The sequence below is a fragment of the Aspergillus pseudodeflectus genome (genome assembly GCF_044049435.1).
Source record: "Aspergillus pseudodeflectus strain CBS 756.74 chromosome Unknown BJX68scaffold_11, whole genome shotgun sequence".
Classification (NCBI taxonomy): Eukaryota; Fungi; Ascomycota; class Eurotiomycetes; order Eurotiales; family Aspergillaceae; genus Aspergillus; species Aspergillus pseudodeflectus.
The window spans coordinates 211,150-227,256 of record NW_027263787.1 but is presented as its reverse complement, the minus strand read 5'-3'; the positions used below and the strand labels follow the sequence as shown (position 1 = coordinate 227,256).

The window sequence follows — 16,107 nt, the reverse complement described above, 5'->3', positions numbered from 1 at the left end:
GGCTTTTGAAAGGATCGCTCTTTTATCCATTCTTCGCGCATGCGCCAGCAGATCATCGGCTAAATCCCCGCATTGAGCTGCTTCTCCAAGACCCCGACTCCATCCAGTGTCTCCGGAGTGCACCCTCGAGAAACGTGGAAAGGAGGGTTTTGCCACAAGGATTGGTGGAAGTAGTCTTCTTGGCTTTTTCTTCCCCACGTTTCCTCCACATACCGCAGGTCAACATTGGCTTTTCTTCCCTGAGGATCGGGTGAATAAAGGCCGAGTACGTCTACGAAATTTCACCAAATCATGTCGTAATGATTGAGTCTATAAGGTACTCTGGCCATGGAGTTCCTTTTACCACAGGCCGCTAAATCAACCCACAGTCGACTGGTCAATCACGATGCTGATTCCTCGTCTAGTACACACAGCTCTTCTCTTTGTTGTTCAGCTGGCTCAATGCCAAGTCGTCACCTTTAACAGTGGCCCCGTTCTTGCCAGCGCAGATGGGCCGCCAGTTAATATCCTGGTAGCCCCCGCTGAGTACAAGGGGGTTGCTCGTGCTGCGAATGACCTCGCCCTGGATTTTGGCCGCGTGGTTGGCGTCAACGGGTCGGTTGATCAGAATTCTACCACTCTTTCCGGAGCCAGTCGCACAGGGGTGCCAATTATTGTTGGAACAGTCGGTACGGCTCTTATCGACGAGCTCGTGCAGACCCGGAAACTCGACATTTCCAGAATCAAAGGCAAGTGGGAGTCATATGTCCATGCCGTTGTTCGCAATCCGGTCAAGGGTGTCTCTCGGGCTCTGGTGATTGCAGGCAGCGACCGACGAGGTACAATATATGGCATTTACGACATCTCTGAGAAGATCGGGGTGTCACCCTGGTACTGGTGGGCGGATGTACCCATCAACACCAAAGATGCAATCTACCTGGGCTCTGGAAACCATGTCCAGGCCTCACCATCAGTCAAGTACCGCGGAATATTTATCAACGACGAATGGGAACTCATGAAGTGGTCCGAGAACAACTTTCCCAAGAGCAGTACTGGAGGCGTTTTTACGAGTGGCTTTCATGAGCACCTATTCGAACTACTTCTTCGACTCAAGGCAAACTATTTCTGGCCTGGGATGAAAAAGTACAACGCCTTCTACCGCGACGACCCCGAGAACGGCCCCCGGGCTGATGAATACGGCATTGTCATGGGCACGAGTCACCACGAGCCAATGACAAGGGCATACTACGAACAGCAGAAGTTGATGACGGGAAACTGGGACTGGAGTACGAATAAGAACAACGTCGCGCAGTTTATGGAGGAAGGGGTTGAGCGCTCCAAGGATTGGGAGACTCTGTATACCATGGGCATGCGAGGGGATGGAGACCGTGAATCTCCTACTCTGAACTCTACCCAGCTGGAAGAGATCATACAGCATCAGCAGGAGATGATCGAGGAATATGTGGATAAGCCACTTGAGCAGGTCGGCCAGACCTGGTCTCTTTACAAGGTTCGTTCACCCATTCGCCCGTGCTTGTTCTCCGTGGCTTACTCTAGCCAAGGAAGTCGGCAAATACTGGGAAGCAGGAATGAACGTATCCGAACTGGTCACTTTGATGTGGACCGATGACAACTTTGGCAATCTTCTCCGTGTACCCACAGCCGATGAGACTAAACGAACAGGGGGCGCTGGAGTGTACTACCACTTCGGTTATGTGGGAGCCCCTCGCAGCTACGAGTGGATCAGCAGTAACCAGCTTGTCAAAGCGTGGGAGCAGATGCACTTTGCGTACCAGCGCGAAGCACGCGAAATCTGGATTGCGAATATACAGGATCTGAAGGGATGGGTGAGTCTATTTTCGTTCTATTCTCTCTAACGAATTTGCTGACAAGTATCATTAGGAGGTCCCCATGACCTTTTTCCTAGACATGGCGTACGACATGTCGAGCTTCCAGACCGTCGACTCTGCAACAGACTGGCTGAAGCGCTGGGCCAGCCGAGAATTCGGTGCTGATATCGCGGACACTGTCGCCGAAATATACAACCTCCACGGCAGACTGGTAATGCGTCGCAAGTACGAGACTCTATCCATGAGTCCATTCGCGTTTAGCACAGTCAACTACAATGAAGCATCCAACATTCTCAAAGAATGGGAGGACCTCCTCACCCTAGCTCAGAAAGCACACGACTCCCTTAGCCATGATACACAGGGAAGCTTCTTCGAACTAGTCTTGCACCCCGTGCTCGCAGGGAAAACCGTCATGGAGCTCTACATCACTAAGCATCTTGGTGATCTATACAAAACCCAACTGCGGACTAGCACGAACAGTCTGTCCAAGAAGGCTCAGCAAGCATTCACCAATGATGCGGCCATCACCTCACAGTATCACGCGCTATACAACGGCAAATGGGACCGGGTCATGTCCGGTCCGCATATCGGGTATACAACCACCAATTTCCCGTCGCGCAATACCATACCTAGCCTCTCCTGGATCAGGGACAGTGACGTGGACGATGTCGATATCCTCGGAGTAGCAGTACAAGGGCAAGAGTCGGACCCAGCCTCAGCTGGCGAGACTATAACCCTCCGACCCATGGACCCCTACATGCCCCCCGCTGAGTCACGGTACATTGACATCTTCACGCGCAGAAACGGGACGGTTGCATATAAACTCGAAACAAACGCCTCCTACGTTTCCATCGCGAACCAAACGGGCACGCTCACTACACCAGGACCGAGCTCTGACGTCCGTGCCGTGATCACCGTCGACTGGGACCAGGCGCCGAGGGGCCGAAGCTGGGTATCGCTGAACCTCACCCAGGAAAGCAACAGCAGCAACTCCACTGATGATTCCGCCCAGCCTACAACAAGCATAATCCTCCCCCTGAGCAAATTCTCCGTCCCGCGCAAATTCACCGGCCACGTCGAATCCAACGAAATCATCTCAATCGAAGCAGAGCACTACACCCGTGCAGAATCCCGTCGAGGGGTCTCGTACATCACGCTCCCATACTACGGCCGCACCCTCTCCGGCGTAAAACTCTGGCCCGTGACATCCCCCTCGGAGAGCGCACCGGCGGGACCAAAGCTTGTTTACAGCTTCTTCTTCACCTCAAACACTCCACGAAACGCAAGTCTCATCCTCTTCCTTGGCGGTTCACTCGACTTTGATCCTGAGAGGCCGATGAAAGTTGCGTTCGCAATAGGTGACGATGTGAGCACAATCCAGACGAAGCGTGTTCTTCCGGATTATGAGCCCGGTTCGTTACCGGCGGACTGGGATACGGCAGTTATTCGAGGAGGGTGGAACGTTACGGCCGAGGTTGAGGTGGGGCCTGGGGAGCAGAGCTTGAATTTGTGGTTGCTCGAGCCGGGGGTTGTGCTGCAGAAGATTGTGCTTGATTTTGGGGGGTTGGAGGAGAGTGCGTTGGGCCCGCCGGAGAGTAGGTATATTAAACCATAGTAGCAGTAGTAGGGATAGTATTTGGAGAGTGAGGCTAGGCCAGTGGTTAATATGATGTCCCTCCCAGGCAAAACATGATCATTGGACACGTTATAACGGGCCATCCTACTCTTCAGTCATACCTCCCGGTTTTAGGGTGGCCGTGCCCTAGCTAATATCCCTGTATCTAGAAGTCAGTCCCGTCGCTCATGCCCTAATACACTCCCACCTCTTGGTAGGCTTTCTCCCCTGGTATTGTATGATTATGTTTTTGTTACTGTAACCATAAATGTATTCACTATATATAATAACAGCCACTAGGCAGACTCTCTCCAACTTTATGATCTCCCTTTTCTATTACTGCTGTATGATCATAGACAATTATATTGTATTCCGACATCCAAGTATGTAGTACAATATCAGGAATAAATTTGGCTTTCCCCATATATAGTCGGCAACGATAATGCTTCGGTCGTGGCCTCCTTAGGTAATATCGTACCCAATGTGGCAACCAATCACCTACAGGGCGCGCCCAAGAACCATCTACACTTTGGACAGGTGGAAAAGCCCGTGCAACTTGACCCCACTCGACCCATCAATTCATCCACGTGTAGGGCATGCGCCCATTCCATCTACCTCCTCAGCAGCCTCAAAACAACATCCCATCCACGACCAATACTCGCAATCCCCGGCGTTGGCTTCGACATGTCCATCTCCGGCATGGCCGCGAACCCACCTGCACCTGCACCTCCAGCCTTGCCCACACCCTTACTCTGACTATTACTCTTGCTAACAACCCTCTTTTCAACTACCTCAAACCCACCAAGCAAACACGCAACAAATGCGAAAACCGCCTTGCGCGCGAGGTACCGACCCGGACAGACGTGGCGCCCGGCGCCGAAGGGGCGGTATGCAACGGTATTCTTGAGCTGGGGTTCGTGGAGGAAGCGGGTTGGGGACAGGGTTTGCGGGGTTGACCCCCAGGTTGAGGTGTGGAGGTGCAGGTGAGTACTTGCTGGGAACTTAGTTGGTCCTGGACTCACAATGATAAAGGCGTTGCTGGTGGCTTGGGCGATGGACATGTCCCACGAATGAGTCCCAAACTTGCCATGCATGACCGCTGCAAGTGGTTAGCAGATGAGATTTTAAACGAGCGGAAGCATACCAAAAATGCAGATAATGTAGTAGCCAACAGCGCCGACCTGTCACTGGTTTACTGCCTGTGGTAACAGACTTGAACTGAACTTGGGACTTGGCTTACCCCGCCGATGAGAGCTGACCCTACACATCAGTCAGTGAGACATTCCGAGGGGAACGGAGACCAGAACATACAATCCTCCGCCCTGAAGACCTTGCGGATCACGATCTGGGTGTAGAACCGCAGGGCAGCCACAACGAGCATGATGGCGACCCCGACGCCACCGATCACGAAGAGCAGGTGGCCAGTTGAGGGAGGATCCTCAAGATTGGGAATCACTCCAGGCGGCGGCACCCCGGCCGGGGTCTGGGCGAGCTGGTTCGGGGTGAGATCGGAAAGTGACATTTCCACAGTGTTATGGATTCCTCTGCGATGGAGAGCCCCATGCTGTTATATCTCCGGATCTCCAAGGTGTGGGTGGCCTCCTCTGCCCTGCTGAGGAGCTGGTGACTTGCATGAGAGTCAAGCTGGCGGCGTTCCTGCTGTGCAACACTGGGGGTGCTCCAGGCCCGAGGGGCACAAACGAAAAGCAACCACACTGCAAACGGGCTACAGCGAGGAGATTCTCAAGGGCTTCAATCCGACTCAACATAAAAGGCTCAGCCTCCTCTCTCCAGGAATGCAGCGACCAGAACGATGGCCTCCTACCTCCTTTACGTGCTCGGCACCGTGGGCGTCTGGGTCGCCGCGACCCAGTTTTCCTTGCAGCGCGCTCACCCGACATGCCAACAGCTCTCGGTCCTCCTCAGCGGCAAAGTATTCACTCCCCAAACCTCTGCGTACCAGGAATCGCTCTCCTCGTACTTTAGTTACCAGGAACAGAGCCTGAAGCCCGCATGCATCGTCCGCCCAACATCCGCCGAGGACGTGCCCACCATCATTAGGTTTAATTGCGGACTGGGTGAAGACCGAGCTGGATCGCGTGGATGTCCTCGTGGAGAATGCGGCGATCCACACGGGGTTTTTTGAGCCTGTCGAAGGGGTCGAGCAGGCGGTTCAGGTGAATGTGTTGAATACATGCCTGCTTGCGCTGTTGCTGTTGCCGAAGCTTCAGGAGAGTAGGAGGAGGGATGATGATTCGGTCCCGCATCTTGTTGTCGTTAGTTCCGACGCGCATCGGTTCACCTTGTTTCCGGAGATTAATGCGCCGGATCTGTATGAGGGGATGAGTGGGAGGGAGGGCTGGAACCAGTTTCCTCGGTAGGTCGAATCCATCCCCGGCCGCTTTTCATTTGCTTCATAAAAAAAGGAACCCCGACGGGCTATATACTAACCAGGAGACACAAAGCTACTGCGCCACCAAGCTCATCGAAGTCCTCTTCGTCCGCGAGCTCGTCGCCCGTCTAGGTCAAAAGACAGAGGCGAAGATGCAGAGGCGGACGCGGACACCAAATCAAACCCCAGGACCAGCTACACCTGAAGCTGAACTTCCACCCCCCGTAATAGTCAACCTCGTCAGCCCCGGCTTCTGCTCAACAACTCTGGGGTCGGACGGGAAGCCATTGCCGCTCCTCGTGCGGATAATCCGGGGCTTTCTCGACCGCACAGTCGAAGTCGGCAGCCGGACCCTTGTCCTTGCGGCCTCGGCACCCGCGAGCTCGCACGGGGAGTTTCAGAGTGATGGTGCGAACCAGGATGTTGAAGCGTGGATTTACGAAGACGTAGGGCGGAGGGCGCAGGTCAAGGTTTTTGAGCAGACGATGAGGGTCCTCGAGGAGAGGTGGCCCGGGGTTGCGAGGGAGGCTGGGCTTAGTATAGTATTGTCTTTGTCCGCCGGGTCTCCTGGTGAGGTACAGTCCTGTGTAGGCGTTGCTGCTTCACATGGGATTTGTATTGAATAACTTAGCCAAGTCTGGAGAATTTCATGCAGTGAGCTGGAACAGATGACGAGCACCTAGTGTAACTCGGCTTGGCTTGATGTCGGAGCAATCACGCCTCTGTAGTGTTCATATCAATTCGTAGTATTGGAACAAGGCAATGCTGATAGATACCACGTAGGCACAATATGCACGAAAAGCTCGAGGGCCCCCAAGGATTCCTTCCAGCGAAATGGTGTGCCTATGATTTGCGCATGTAGTTGTAGGTAGTGCTTTTTTAAAACACCATCTATGTATGATACTTGAATGTTCATAGAGAACCAAGCATGCACCTATATAGGCAGTCCCCTTGAAGCAGAACGAACTCCAATTCATCTATCAACAGAGCTCCAAGGGAGAAATCATGACAAGTCTGTAAGTTAACCGTTGTTAATCAAGCTTCCTCCTTATGGAACTTGGCACATCCCCCATGGAACTCGAAAGGGTCTGGGTACAGCGTTGGGTCTTGGATGATTGCGCGGACGAATGTGCACATCGGCTGTCTTCTTTTGTCTCTATTTGCGATTGTCAGATATCAGGGGTGAAGGTGGTATATACTCGACTCAATCAGCGGCAAACTCGCAGACTCCTTGATAAAGCTCTCGAGTAATCGAAGGCTGCGACTCCTTTGGAGGAAGTCACTGTACTGTCCCTTCGGCCCGAGGCGGAGCGGTTCGATATACTCGGGGTGGGAACAGAGATCATGGATTGGATACGTTGTTGTCAGAATAATTAGTCCATATACTAGCACCAAAGTCCGCACAAGTACCAAACTCTTACTGTTACAAGTCCGTGCACAAAGTCACATTAGAGGGGCATGGCTTCATACACTACTTGTCCAGTCAAATACGGGGCTTTGGCGGGGGAAGCTTCCATTATCTACTGGAGAGAGCAGGCCTAGGACACTGGTCACCTAGCAAATGCTTAGTGAAATGCTTCTGCAATATAACGTACATGCTTTGGATCATCATGCCCCATTTTCTTGAGGTCTCGCTCGAGAAATAGTGGCTCGGCTGTTGGTAGCAGTGTTGCGTGCATGACTACTTCGGATATTAGGCGATGTTTAATAATACAGTGTCAGTGGCTTAAAGGAAAGGGCCAGGGGATCTTACGGGACAGGAAATCGCGGCATGATTCGGATGATCTCGGGGCATATGACGGTCTTTTCAACGGAATTCATTGCAGATGCCATAAAAGCTTTATTCCTTGCTAAAGCCCGTCAGGTGCTATTTGAATAGGGCGAAATACCTAGATCCCCGCTGAAGAAGGAGATGGCGCTTTGGCACCTTTGCTGTTCTCTGCTAATTTACAGTTAGTAATAGTGGGAAGAAAGACCTATTTAGTCTGAGGCGGGTGTTTTAATACCCAGATGAACAACTCATCAAGCCCACCGTCATGTTCCAAAGTCATCTCCCGGACCACACCAAAGCCACATTTCCTCAGAACCTTGGCCGAACCAAGATTCGTCTTCTCACAGATGGCAAACACGCCGTCTGTCTCCTCAACAATGTCGCCATCTTGGCCTTGACGAGGAAAACTCCACCACAGATCTAACAGTCCGTTCAGCGTCTTGCATATGCTTTACCCCAGTAATCCGGATGGATGGAGTACCCTATTTCTGGACTGGGGCACACCGCGTTGATCCCAACATAGCCGATCACACGTCCGTCGCCAAAGGGTATTTGAGCGTCACGCTGATCCCTATTTTTATTCTCGACGAGAGCATAGGCGAAGTGGCGGCCGATAAGAAGTCCAGCGCCCTCTAAGAATACCACAGTTGTTCCCATTCACAGTCAAGGGCGTCCACTGTTGATATTCTAGTGGTATCCATAGGACCTGAGTGTTCCCTGTTATGACCCAATCGTCAAAAACGCGAATCGGGCGAGCGAATAATTCCAGTTAGGCGCCAAAAAAAAAATGAAAAAAAAAAAAAAATCAAACATAGCAAAGGTCGAGTTCATTTACAAACTTTTGGTAAGCGAGCAGCTGTTCAGTAGAAGAATAATTACGCTCGTCCGCGAGTTCCAGTCTCAATAAACTGGAAACACCATTTGCGTACACCTCTCCCATACGATATGCAACCTGTCCATTCTCCGTGAACGCTCTAATCAACCAGGGTTGAATTCCAGCCAAAGCAGAAAGCGGGATGTCCAAGTCAGTGTTGGTGACGTCAATATGTTTCGAGACAATATGCTTGAGCGGACGCCATTCAGCTATCTCTGTCAGGACAGTTGCTAGAGAGTAGTGATCCATGTAAATGGAATAAGGCTCAGGTGGTCTCCTTAAGACGTGCGGATGTCTATAGATGTCCAAAAGCGGATCTGCTGACCTTTGATCACTTATCTCGACTGGGGAATCGGTGCGTGCGAAGCTAAATCCAGTTAAATATGGTTTCCCGAGGTCCGGCTCGCGGTTTATGAATATGATGTTCTCGGAGCGGATATTTTTGTGGAACCAGCCTGCTGTATGTATGGTTAAGAGCGTTTTGCAAATTGACAGAGCAAGTCTCAATCTCGTGGTAACACTTGGGTTCTGCATCGTAGGATCGCGAAGCAAGTCCAGCAAAGATCGAGGGGGAACGGTGGTGTCCGACCCAGGTGGATAATCGTACACGAATTTAAACTCATCTATGTCCTCCAAGAACCCGAGACATTGAAGCGTCATGAACGATGCACTCTTGGGCAACGAAAGTAGCCTTGTAAGATGCTCAGCTCTCACTTTGAGTTTTGGTTTGTGCCACGGGTCGACTGGTTTAGACTCGCATAATACGGGCCTACCGTCGTACTGAGCCATAAAGATCCCATCAGCTCCCCGCGTCGCGGCTGCTCGTATGAAGAGATTTCGGTTTAAGGGGTAAAGAGGCCGCTGGGCTAACGATGAATCCGAGGTTGAGTCACTACTGCCTTCCCTTGAAAGCCCCTTGCGTAGTACTTTCAAGTCAACCGCAGTCGAGAGGATCGTATCACCCGGAAAGTCAGCGGTCTGTTTAGTAAAAGTAGCTCGAAGCCCTTTGAGGGCCTCAAGATCTTGGCTCATGTCGACCACCGTTGTCAGAGTTCGGGCGACCTGCTGGGAAAGCTCCCTCAGACGAATCGGTTCGAGAAGATTCCAAAGAGAATCCACAATTTGTCTCAGATCCAGAACGAGATCTTGGAACCTGGACTTATCTATAGCTGCCCATCGAAGTCGCTTAGGAAATGGTGTTCGGCTTTGGATCAGTTGGGCCCGCAGAAGGATCTCTGACCGCCGCTCGTTAGACACTGCTCTGGATAGCATATTTGGAGCGTGCGACTGTTCGCCGATGAAGCTGTCAGCTCTATCACTTGAAGTCTCATCTTCTTGAAGGTCAAGAGAATATCGTTCCTTGAGCTTGGTGCTGTCAAGCTTGTCTCGTAATTGTTCCATCAGCTGTTCCGCGAGAGTTTGATTGAGCTGACGTAGGATTCTGCTGTCTGCTCCGGTGAGTCCTACCACATCCGCCCACTGGACAAACCGGTATTCCTCAACGCTGAGCATGGTCTTGAGGAAGGAAGCATCCTTGCCAAAATTGTGGGCACTTGACAGTATCATGAACCCTTTGACGCAACCAGCAAACACCTGAAAGGATAGTGATACTATCCCCAGGGCTAATCCACCTGCTGTGAACGGGTCCATTGGTGATGTAGATATAGAGGGCTTTTATGGCAGCTTTCCCCTGCGTACTGGATGTCTTTGGTGTTTGCGTCGCCTGTGTTTAAAAGTCTCTTGTTGTATGCACATCTGTTTATGCAAGTTGGTGGAAGCTGGAAAATGAATGCAAACCACCATGGTGGTGTGAAATGATGACATATATTATTAAGTATCATGATGCAAGGGATAGCAAGGGAAAAATAATATATTTATTATTAACTTATATTGTCACACCACAGCATGTACCACCTAGAAACCATGGTTAGAGGACTTTATGATCTTAAACTTACTATTTAGTGGTTATCATATACTACTATTAATTTCCAACTTAGCATTCATGTTCTAGACTTTATATCAATTGTAAGGCTATTTTTATTTGTACTGAGATATATGAATAAAAGGAGTGCCGGAGAATTTATCTTCGTAAGAAAGGCATGATGATAAGGCTTTATAATCCTTATAGGAAACCTTCGGAAAGGTCAAAGAGCGTTCAAGAATAATGGGAAAGGCGTGGTGTCACCTTGGCCAGACTTCGGAACGCAAGTAATAGCAAACCCTAATATCAATGACGTGTGTGTATGTGCTTCTTTAGCTCCAACATCTCAACATGGATTTATACTTTATATGGCACTATCTCCATTCTTGGTTGAAAGTAAATACCATCTACGTCCACCCATGACATAATATATTGTCGGCTCACCTTGCTGTGACGTTATTTCGGCCAATAACTGACTTCCGACCGCATGTACACCAAATTAGTGATTGTACAGCTACTGCCGATGATTTAAGCTCAATAGATTCCTAGTTATGACATTGAGTAGAGAAATAAAAAATAAGAATCCCCTATCTTGACGCAAAAATCAAGCTATATCAGGTCAAATTCCCCTACAATGCCATCCGGGCGAGAATTGACATCGAGGCTCCCATCAGAAGACCCCGGTGAATCCTCAACGTTTTATGTTCCCCATGTCTTTGACTTTGTCAGTATCTTCAAGCCGGCGGATTACTACGGTGGCCTATTCGAGGTTCCTCCGTTGTATCTGGAGCCTCTTGCAGTAGAACAATCGATCGTTGTTGGCCAGGGGGCTTCATTTACGGCCTACAAAAAAGCCATTCCACAAGCGCCGGCAGAGTCAGTAACCACTAAAACGGATTGCACGATAATCACATACAGTCCACGGAAAGCCTGGCCCAGACATGTCATCTATAAAGTCGCTCGTGTTGCCTTTACGCAGATTGGGACACCAACACCTCAAACACGACAAGCGATGAAGGCTGCATTGATGGAAGTCTATTCGCTGGTACATGGGCCTCTCCGGGAGCATCCGAATATCATCAAGCTGCTTGCTCTCGCCTGGGGTCCAAATTACTTTAATCCATCTCACCGATTACCGGTGCTGGTTGTTGAATTCGCCGATTATGGAAACCTTGCGCAGTTGCAGGAGAAGAAGGATCTCGACTCACTTACCAAGTGCCGTCTGGCCGTCGATATCGGCGAAGGGCTCAGTATGCTCCACCGATGTGGAATAATCCACGGAGACGTGAAATCGGAAAACGTACTGATCTTCTCTGATCCCGAAAAAGAATTTATCGCAAAATTATCCGACTTTGGTTTTTCCACGGTTGCTGAAGCAGCAGACGCAGATGAGCTTGTTGGTGGTACGAGGCCCTGGAAAGCTCCTGAGACAAATTCGCCGGTGCAAAAGCACCTCCTTCAAGCGACAGATACTTATTCGTATGGTCTGCTCGTATGGCGTCTAGCAATAGATGGGAAAGACCCGTTTCATCTTTGGGTCTCATCATCCCGCTGTGGAGAGTCTTATCTGGAGCATCTCGAACAAATCAAAGCGGATGATGAGCCGGTCCGAAAAGCGTCATTGGATACTTGGTTCATCTCGTACATTTCCCAAAAACATGCAGACTTGACTGTGGATCCTCTCACTCAAGCATTGAGTAGCCTTCAGCTAGCAGAGGCAGCAATAGAGTCAGCACAAAACGAGGGCACCACGTCAGTGACTACCTGGGAGACAATCATGAATTCTTTAGGCCCCTGTCTCAAGGTTCCTGAACTTTGGCAAGTTGTTTCAGGTCCTGTCCTGCAATATGCTCAACAGAACAGCTTCTATGGAAGATTACCATCTACTTTAAGCCATTGCATAAGTGCCGATCCCACCAAACGAAACTTACGGAAAGCCATCACTACACTCACGGGTGGTAAGAGTCCAGATGCAAGGTGTATAAGTCCAATAAGAGCTATTTTGGTTCACAATTGCTTAATTTTATTCTAGTGGCGAAAACACAACACGCGCGGAAAACATCCTTCTCCACATGAGTTACAAGGTAAGAGGCTTGGATGTCTTCAAATTGTTAGTACAACGCGGCTAATATTTCTATGTTGAATGTAGCACCACACCCTTTCATGGCAACAAATGCGAGCGCTCGAACCGGCGGTCCAATCATTTATATTCAACTGTTTGAGAGCAAAAGTAGAAGATAACCTGTCTAAAAACCTCATAAACACTCCCGATTGTTTTATTCTTGCCTCTTACTATATCAATGGTTATGGCACAAAAGTGGATTTCAAAGAGGCCATGCGACTTATCCAACAATCATCAAACATGGAGTATGACCATCATTCTTCGCGCACATATGCGTACCGCATCTTCAAAGCTCTTGACCCAAACTACGTGCCAAATTCTGATACGATTTCCAACTTATCGGTTATGGCAGTCAGAGGGGCAAGGATGGCCGCTGCTGATCTAAAAGATGTGGCACCTGAAGAATACTTGAAGATCGAGTCCCTCATCCGCGATGTGCATGCAGGTGTTGGAGCAGACTTCTTTTACGATGAGCAGATGCTGTACATTGGAACGTACTGGCAATGGATCAACACATTCGATAACCCCCAAGTTCTTGTTGAGAGGCTGTCAAAATTTGATCAGATCGCTGAATACAGAGTGAACAAACGAGGGGATAAAATTCTGCACCTGGCTGCCAGTGCAGGAAAGATCGAGGCTATTGAAACGCTGCTGAATAATTTTCCATCCTTTTCCATTAATCAACTGAATGATCAGGGGGAGACTCCGCTATTGTACGCCTGTCGAGCAGGGCAACGGAAGACTGCCCTTAGGCTACTTGAACTTGGTGCAGACGCTGCAATAATTGCTGCGAATGGGGAATCATGCCTGCATTGGCTGGTATCATTCAATGACAATGAAATTTGTCCCATTGGAGAAGCTCTCATCAAGAGCGGTGCTGGGCTGAGAGTGTACACGCGCGAGAGGATTGAACATTCCCAGCTTCGAGCTAAAATCGACGTCGCTTTTCAATTTCCAGGCACCCCCCTCAACTGGGCAGTTCATCATGACCGACCCTGCATCATAAAATTTATCTTGGATCAGGCTTCAGATGCTTCTGTATGTCTGGACTGGCCTACTGACCTCCTTGGTCGGTCAACACCACTGGAATACGCTGCTTTCTTTCATCATGTCGAGTGCCTAAAGCTCATGATGGATGCTCTAGACCGCGCTGGGATGAACTATAGTCTCTCGCCCATTATCGCGGCAGGTACAAATGCTGCAGATGTATTTTCTATGGTTCTTCGAAATGGTTCAAGTTACCGGGACAGATTGCATGAGTTCTTGGATCTATGCCTAAAGAAATCCAAGGATATCGTCTTCACCACAGGGGTCGGAGGATTTGATACACATTTACTTTATTATGCCGTCAGCGAGGGCCATGATGAAGTTGTGGAATATCTTTTGTCCGCCAAAGTGAGTGAATTGGTCGAATCATTGGATATTCAGTGCGGAGAAGGTCAGACGTGTCCCGGCGCGTATAATGCGAGTGATATCAACCGACCAGCCAGAGGGGATCGCCGCACACCCGTACTGGAAGCGATTCGATGGAATCGGAAACACATTGTCGAGACTCTGGTTGCAAGCGGTGCTGACCCGAAAGCAGCAGCGAGGAATCCTTTCAGCGCAGAGGAAATGAACTGGACAGGGCTTCATATCTTCGCTGCTGCCGGCCACGACGAAAATCATTCAGAATTAGTATCTTTCCTCATCCAAGCCGGCCTGCCGATCGATGGGATCCCTAACAGCCCAGACGGAACGCAGCAATCCCCAGAAACACCGTTCCTCGTTACTATCCAGCATAATGCCTTCAATTTAGCCACCACGCTTCTGTATTTTGGTGCAAACCCTAATGCCTTGCAGACTAGTGCTGGCTTTTTCTCCCTGGAACATCCCACGACTGTTCTTGGACATATAGTTGCCTCTTCGTCACAACACACCATACCTCGGCTCAGATATTTGCTTGAGACATGTCCGAAAAGCGGCGCCATTGACTTCATCGTGGAACCGACTCGAGGATTGAGCGCGCTGCATCGTGCCGCCTGGGCCCATAAGGGCATAATGTATCGAACGCCAGACGCGTGGCAACGCAAATACCTCCCCCGTGAGGATTATGATTTCGTAATGAATCAGAATATAATTCAAGAACTCTTACAGCATTGGGGCAATAGGGACGTACATCTGGATCGTCGCTGCGGGATTCATGGGAGAACTGCGCTTCATTTGGCTGTTGATGCCGGAAACATTATGGGAGTTGGGGTGTTGCTCAGCAACAAAGCAGACAGGTTTGTAAGTGATGATTTCGGGATGTCACCCATAGAGTTGGGACGAGAGAAATCTAATGCGGCGTGCGATGAGAGCTCAGAGGAGAGAGGCATATATGATTCGATCATTAAACTGCTTCTGAGGTAGTAAAAAGAGCATTTCCCCTAATGAAGCGCTCTGTTGTGGTCTATACTAGATCCTCCTTAATCCTTAGTAGATGCCATATACTACTTACTAAAATCTTTAATATATATGATATCTAGAGTAGAGGTACTAATCGTAAGGATAAAACTAAAAGCGTTATAATTCTCTTTTATAAGATACCTAATAAATATAGTTAGGAAAAGCCTAGTTCCTGGCTTCCTAGGAGGTTACTTAGTTTATATATAAGATAATATACTAGTAATTGTAAGAGCATGTGATCCGGCAAGCATGTTCCCAACTAAACCAAAAGGTCGAAGTATATAAGCCCAACACCCTGGACCCGTGCAACAGCAGGATGAAGCTGAATCACTAACTACGCATGAATCTAGGGAACAGCAACGGAGCGACTCCATGTTGATGTTTCGGTTGAGGTCGGCAAAGCCCAATTGCCTTAGTTAGAAACATAAATTTTTTTAGCATTGACTCTTTGACACATCACAGATCTCTAGAATCGGCTCTCGAGTAGCTCCTTTAGAACCCCAGTTCACAGATTACCACTGGCCTGGTGTGCGAGCCAGCCACTGTTACAGGGCGGAACGCACTCAGAAAACTAGGATTCCTACCTACACCCACAATAATCACTTTGTGGTTTTTTTTGCGGAGGTTTGGATACTAATTCGACGCACGAGACAGTCAAGCTAGTTACTTGACAGTGAGCCAGGAAAGGGGTGGGAACGGGGAATCGCTGTTTGCTCAGGAGATGGAGGCAGAACTGCCTTGGCAGGTGGCGGCCTTTCGGGGGCATGAGTATTGATTTATCAACTCTCCGAAATTACTCATCTTGCTGCCCCCGCATCTCGGGTTTGATGCAGATTGGCCTGAACAATCCCGGAAGCTAGAGTTACCTCGTCCTATCCCTTGATATTTTGTTACATGCAGGGAATACCTACAGCACTTTAATCTGATCACTAATTCTCTCCGGTGGAGCAGGTGGGGACCAGCGATCTCCGTTTCCGCAGTCGTCGTCATAATTCATTAATGATGGATATTGTTGGTAGAAATCTATTTTCCATTATAGTCAGGCGTAATAGACATAAATGTATGATTGGCCTGTATATTGATGTTGGTTATCTTTTCTTGAACGATTGATTGAACATCCTCTTTACTGCAACCTACTAAGAAGTGTTCTTTGCAC

At 49.4% G+C, this 16,107-nt stretch overlaps 6 protein-coding genes across 6 annotated transcripts; 3 read left to right on the top strand and 3 right to left on the bottom strand.

Moving 5' to 3' along the window:
- Positions 1 to 299: 299 nt before the first annotated feature.
- On the top strand, positions 300 to 3,444 carry BJX68DRAFT_274394 (uncharacterized protein; the record flags this gene model as incomplete). The annotated part of the gene is made up of 4 exons (XM_071047658.1): positions 300 to 316; positions 484 to 1,489; positions 1,542 to 1,826; positions 1,882 to 3,444. 4 exons carry the CDS (start codon positions 300 to 302, stop codon positions 3,442 to 3,444), a joined length of 2,871 nt encoding a protein of 956 aa, XP_070901481.1.
- Positions 3,445 to 3,985: 541 nt separating this feature from the next.
- Positions 3,986 to 4,831, bottom strand: BJX68DRAFT_232091 (uncharacterized protein). Its single transcript, XM_071039436.1, has one exon. The coding sequence runs from the start codon at positions 4,536 to 4,538 to the stop codon at positions 4,056 to 4,058; it is 483 nt and encodes a 160-aa protein (XP_070901480.1). The 5' UTR covers positions 4,539 to 4,831; the 3' UTR covers positions 3,986 to 4,055.
- On the bottom strand, positions 4,814 to 5,585 carry BJX68DRAFT_232090 (uncharacterized protein). Its single transcript, XM_071039435.1, has one exon. The coding sequence runs from the start codon at positions 5,343 to 5,345 to the stop codon at positions 4,977 to 4,979; it is 369 nt and encodes a 122-aa protein (XP_070901479.1). The 5' UTR covers positions 5,346 to 5,585; the 3' UTR covers positions 4,814 to 4,976.
- A 320-nt stretch (positions 5,586 to 5,905) lies between these two features.
- Positions 5,906 to 6,692, top strand: BJX68DRAFT_30514 (uncharacterized protein). Its single transcript, XM_071048941.1, has one exon. It carries the CDS (start codon positions 5,989 to 5,991, stop codon positions 6,460 to 6,462), a length of 474 nt encoding a protein of 157 aa, XP_070901478.1. The 5' UTR covers positions 5,906 to 5,988; the 3' UTR covers positions 6,463 to 6,692.
- Positions 6,693 to 8,412: 1,720 nt separating this feature from the next.
- On the bottom strand, positions 8,413 to 10,182 carry BJX68DRAFT_274392 (prion-inhibition and propagation domain-containing protein; the record flags this gene model as incomplete). Its single annotated transcript, XM_071047657.1, has 1 exon — positions 8,413 to 10,182. Exon 1 carries the CDS (start codon positions 10,129 to 10,131, stop codon positions 8,413 to 8,415), a length of 1,719 nt encoding a protein of 572 aa, XP_070901477.1. The 5' UTR covers positions 10,132 to 10,182.
- An 854-nt stretch (positions 10,183 to 11,036) lies between these two features.
- Positions 11,037 to 15,088, top strand: BJX68DRAFT_274390 (uncharacterized protein; the record flags this gene model as incomplete). The annotated part of the gene is made up of 9 exons (XM_071047656.1): positions 11,037 to 12,379; positions 12,518 to 12,540; positions 12,583 to 13,055; positions 13,089 to 13,237; positions 13,277 to 13,919; positions 13,953 to 14,033; positions 14,076 to 14,335; positions 14,372 to 14,792; positions 14,826 to 15,088. The coding sequence occupies 9 exons, from the start codon at positions 11,037 to 11,039 to the stop codon at positions 14,913 to 14,915; spliced, it is 3,483 nt and encodes a 1,160-aa protein (XP_070901476.1). The 3' UTR covers positions 14,916 to 15,088.
- Between the last annotated feature and the right edge of the window lie 1,019 nt (positions 15,089 to 16,107).